Below are 3,334 nucleotides of genomic sequence, written 5' to 3' on the forward strand. Positions count from 1 at the left end.
ATGGTCACATTCAGGGCATTCAAACCTCTCTTAGGAGGCGACTGGCAAAAGAAGCTCGTGCTGAAGAAGGGCCATTTTATACCTGCAAGGAAATGATGAGGGTGGACTCTCGTTATGCGCTGGATTCTACAAATGGGATATTTTGCTCACCTTTCATAGAGGCAATTTACATTGATGCCTTTCGTGAATGGGAAGATGCATTAAATAAATCACAGATAGTTGTTTCCTGAGTTCCATATGCTAAGGTGGTTTTGTGTAAAGGTGTTGTGAATTGGTCAGAGATGGGTTGGGTATGTGAAAGGTTGTGCACAGGTGTGGTAGCTAAGATGGGTATACAAATTTCTGATGATTTAAATCTCTATAATCTGAAAGTGCAACACTTCACACGTATACCTGATGTATCTCATGCAGATATGAAGGTTGGTTATGGGATTGTTTACATCCCAAATAGATACAACTTTGGCAGTGTTGATGCTGTGATTGTGTACAAGGACATGCTCGGGAATTTCCACTTCATCGGCCTGCAGTTTACCACGAGCCTTGACAGGCATAAACATTCAGAAGAACAGTTTATGAATGTGGCAGTGCTTGAGAAATGGATCCCTTCCATATTGCAGCAACTTCAGGGTTGGCAGCTACATTACACATTCATTTGCATGACCAGTAAGGATAAGGTCAAGTGCCCTAGTAATATCCGACAACTCAAGAATGGGGTGTGTTTTGGTACTGTTGAACACACATTACATGTGCAATCTTTTGCAGATGCGCTGGGTCAGCATAGGGTGGGAAACGAGGTCTTCCAACTCTTACAGGAAATGACCAAGAAACGAGAGGAGGAAAATGCTGATCCTAAACCAAGCACAGAGGAATTTCTATCCCAATGCATTTTTCCAGTGGAGTATTCTAGTGCAGCAATAAAGAGGGTCACGGGTGCTCGACTACGTAGTCTTGCATCTGTCTCTGGCAAATTAAATCCAGATCATTATAAAACCAGGGATTTGCTCATTGATGCTATGAAGTCTGCGGGGTTGCTGATTGTCTCATGATGTAGTGAAGTCCGTCGCATGTCTGTTCATGCTTAGTGCAGGTTTATGTTACGGCAGTTTTGCAGGCTTTGGTCAGATGCGAAAGTTCGGTCTTTTGCTAGATTATAGTTCATGTACACATATGAAATCAATCATGTTTTGTAGTACCAGTCGCAATCCAAGCTATGCAAGTAATGGTTCCTTTTTGCAGTCACGATGTTTTGTTTATCCCGTGGTGGTTCTCATATGTCTTGAACATGCATACAAAAGCTCTACATGCTTAACCCGCAGCAGAAGTGAATGTTGAACTTTGCTCAAGATGAGTGCTCCAAACTGTGCTCAAGGGTTCTTTTTACTTAAGGAAGAGAGTGCCTTCCGTTTTTTTAGTGAGAGAGTGCAAATGATCACAAACAAGATGAATGACATTGTGAATGAAGGTGCTGAGACTGAGAGATAGAGAGAAGAATACGACACCAGAATGTTGTCAAACCCTCCTCCAAGGGCCCCACTCTCTATGGCGAGAGAGGTCTATGCTATTGATTGCACAATCCTCGTACAATGGTCTAAATGTAATGGACTTGCCGACGTTATCGACGACGACGAGACGGGTTGAAAATTGAAAACACTAAGGACTGAAATCTGCAAATCTTCTATCTATTGAAATTCTGACTCTGTCAATGACGACGCGACGACGATGCGTTGAAAATGTAGATGTTGAAATTTACGAACAGCGGACTGAATCTGCAGACGCTGGCTCATCTGACCATGCGGTGAGGATCTATTGTAGGAAGGTGAGTTCTGCGAGGTTTTGGGATTGTAGTGCGGAGTCTGACTGTTGAAAACTGAAAACGATGGGTTCTATCGTCAAGAAACTGCGAAGGCTGGGGTTGATCCGTTGTTCCAAAAACGCTAGGCTTAAGGGGATATCTGTTGCAAAAACGATTGGGAATCTGCATGTGCAAAAATGCTAGGCTTGAGTTGGAATCTGCAAACACCTGGGCTGATCTGAAAAATGTAAAACGTTGAGGTTGATTTGCAATTGCTGAAAAACACTAGGTTTGTCCTGTTGCCAAACGTTGATCTTGATCTGCTGTTGGCTGGAAATGCTAGGCCTCCTGTCGGTCTTGCTGAGAAGAAGACTTTGAGTTTGTGGACTCTTGCTGCCTCTTCTATCAGAAAGTGCTAGCGCTAGCTTTCTTATATATTTCCTTAGCCAAATTGCTCTACCTAGTTTTCCAACAAAGTCACTTAATAATAATAAATGAAAATTGGCTAAAATATAGAAAATGGGTTCCATGCATTGTGAAATGCTCCTGATGGGTATTGATTGTAATATGATGATCATGTTGTGTGCAACTAGAGGAAATGTAACTACTCTAAGCTTATCGATATGCACGGTCTGTGAACAGACTCACAAAGGTGCTAGATTACTTCTTAAGCTAACTGAACCCTTGTCATGGAGTAGCTTGTCCACATGCACATAGAATTAGATGTGCATGTGACATCCCTCTTTTTAAAAGTGAGGTACTGATACCAAACTGTATAGCGTCGAGGGAGATCGCCAACAGTGTCTGGAATCATGGGAAGGACTCTTCGACAATCCACTTTGATGCGTGGTCATGCGATACTTGAACTTCATAGAGATCTGCAATGCTTGCTTCTTTGGGTCGTGCCGAAAGCGATACAAAGTCATCTGAAGCTGCTTCAATGGTCTAACTTCTACTATGGACGTAGGTTCACCGTCTTCAAGAATCTCGGAGGAGGAAAATTTTTGAAACCACTTGCAACATAAAAACATGAACATACTCGTTTCATGTAAAGTGATTGGAAAAAGATTATTCTTTTGAAAAGATTGTGCATGCAATACAGATGAACAAAGTGACGGAGTGTCAAACCGTTCACCAAAAACACAGAAAAATTTAAATCGAAACGTATCTTTTTCATCTAAATCTATTAAATGTGGCAAATCACAATGGAAATGCCGATGCTTGATGTTCAATCCTTCTTGTGCTCTTTCGGATACTATGTCATGCCAAGGAAGAGACATGGAATGTGAATTCCTTGAATGCAAACATTTCATCTTTTCATGAGTAATCCACATACATCCGTGCTCATTCATGAGTGAATCATGTGCATCATACAATATGACATGCCTGTGGAAAGGGAACACGTAAAGACGGTGACGACAATACAAGAAACCATCACGAATAAAATAATCTAATGATACATGATGACTAATCATACGAACACATAATACTTCCTGAGAGGGTTCTTGAGATCTCTACTCGAGAGCCAAGATCGGTTCTTCG

General features: G+C 41.6%; 2 protein-coding genes across 2 annotated transcripts; one reads left to right on the top strand and one right to left on the bottom strand.

Annotated features, from left to right (window-relative positions):
• Positions 1 to 281: 281 nt before the first annotated feature.
• LOC147462336 (uncharacterized) lies at positions 282 to 2,325 on the top strand. Its single transcript, XM_086483587.1, has one exon. The coding sequence runs from the start codon at positions 282 to 284 to the stop codon at positions 1,044 to 1,046; it is 765 nt and encodes a 254-aa protein (XP_086339713.1). The 3' UTR covers positions 1,047 to 2,325.
• A 145-nt stretch (positions 2,326 to 2,470) lies between these two features.
• Positions 2,471 to 3,072, bottom strand: LOC147462337 (uncharacterized). The gene has a single exon (XM_086493311.1). The coding sequence runs from the start codon at positions 3,070 to 3,072 to the stop codon at positions 2,539 to 2,541; it is 534 nt and encodes a 177-aa protein (XP_086349437.1). The 3' UTR covers positions 2,471 to 2,538.
• Between the last annotated feature and the right edge of the window lie 262 nt (positions 3,073 to 3,334).

The sequence above is a fragment of the Adiantum capillus-veneris genome, chromosome 2 (assembly GCF_014529385.1).
Source record: "Adiantum capillus-veneris isolate H3 chromosome 2, ASM1452938v2, whole genome shotgun sequence".
NCBI lineage: Eukaryota > Viridiplantae > Streptophyta > Polypodiopsida > Polypodiales > Pteridaceae > Adiantum > Adiantum capillus-veneris.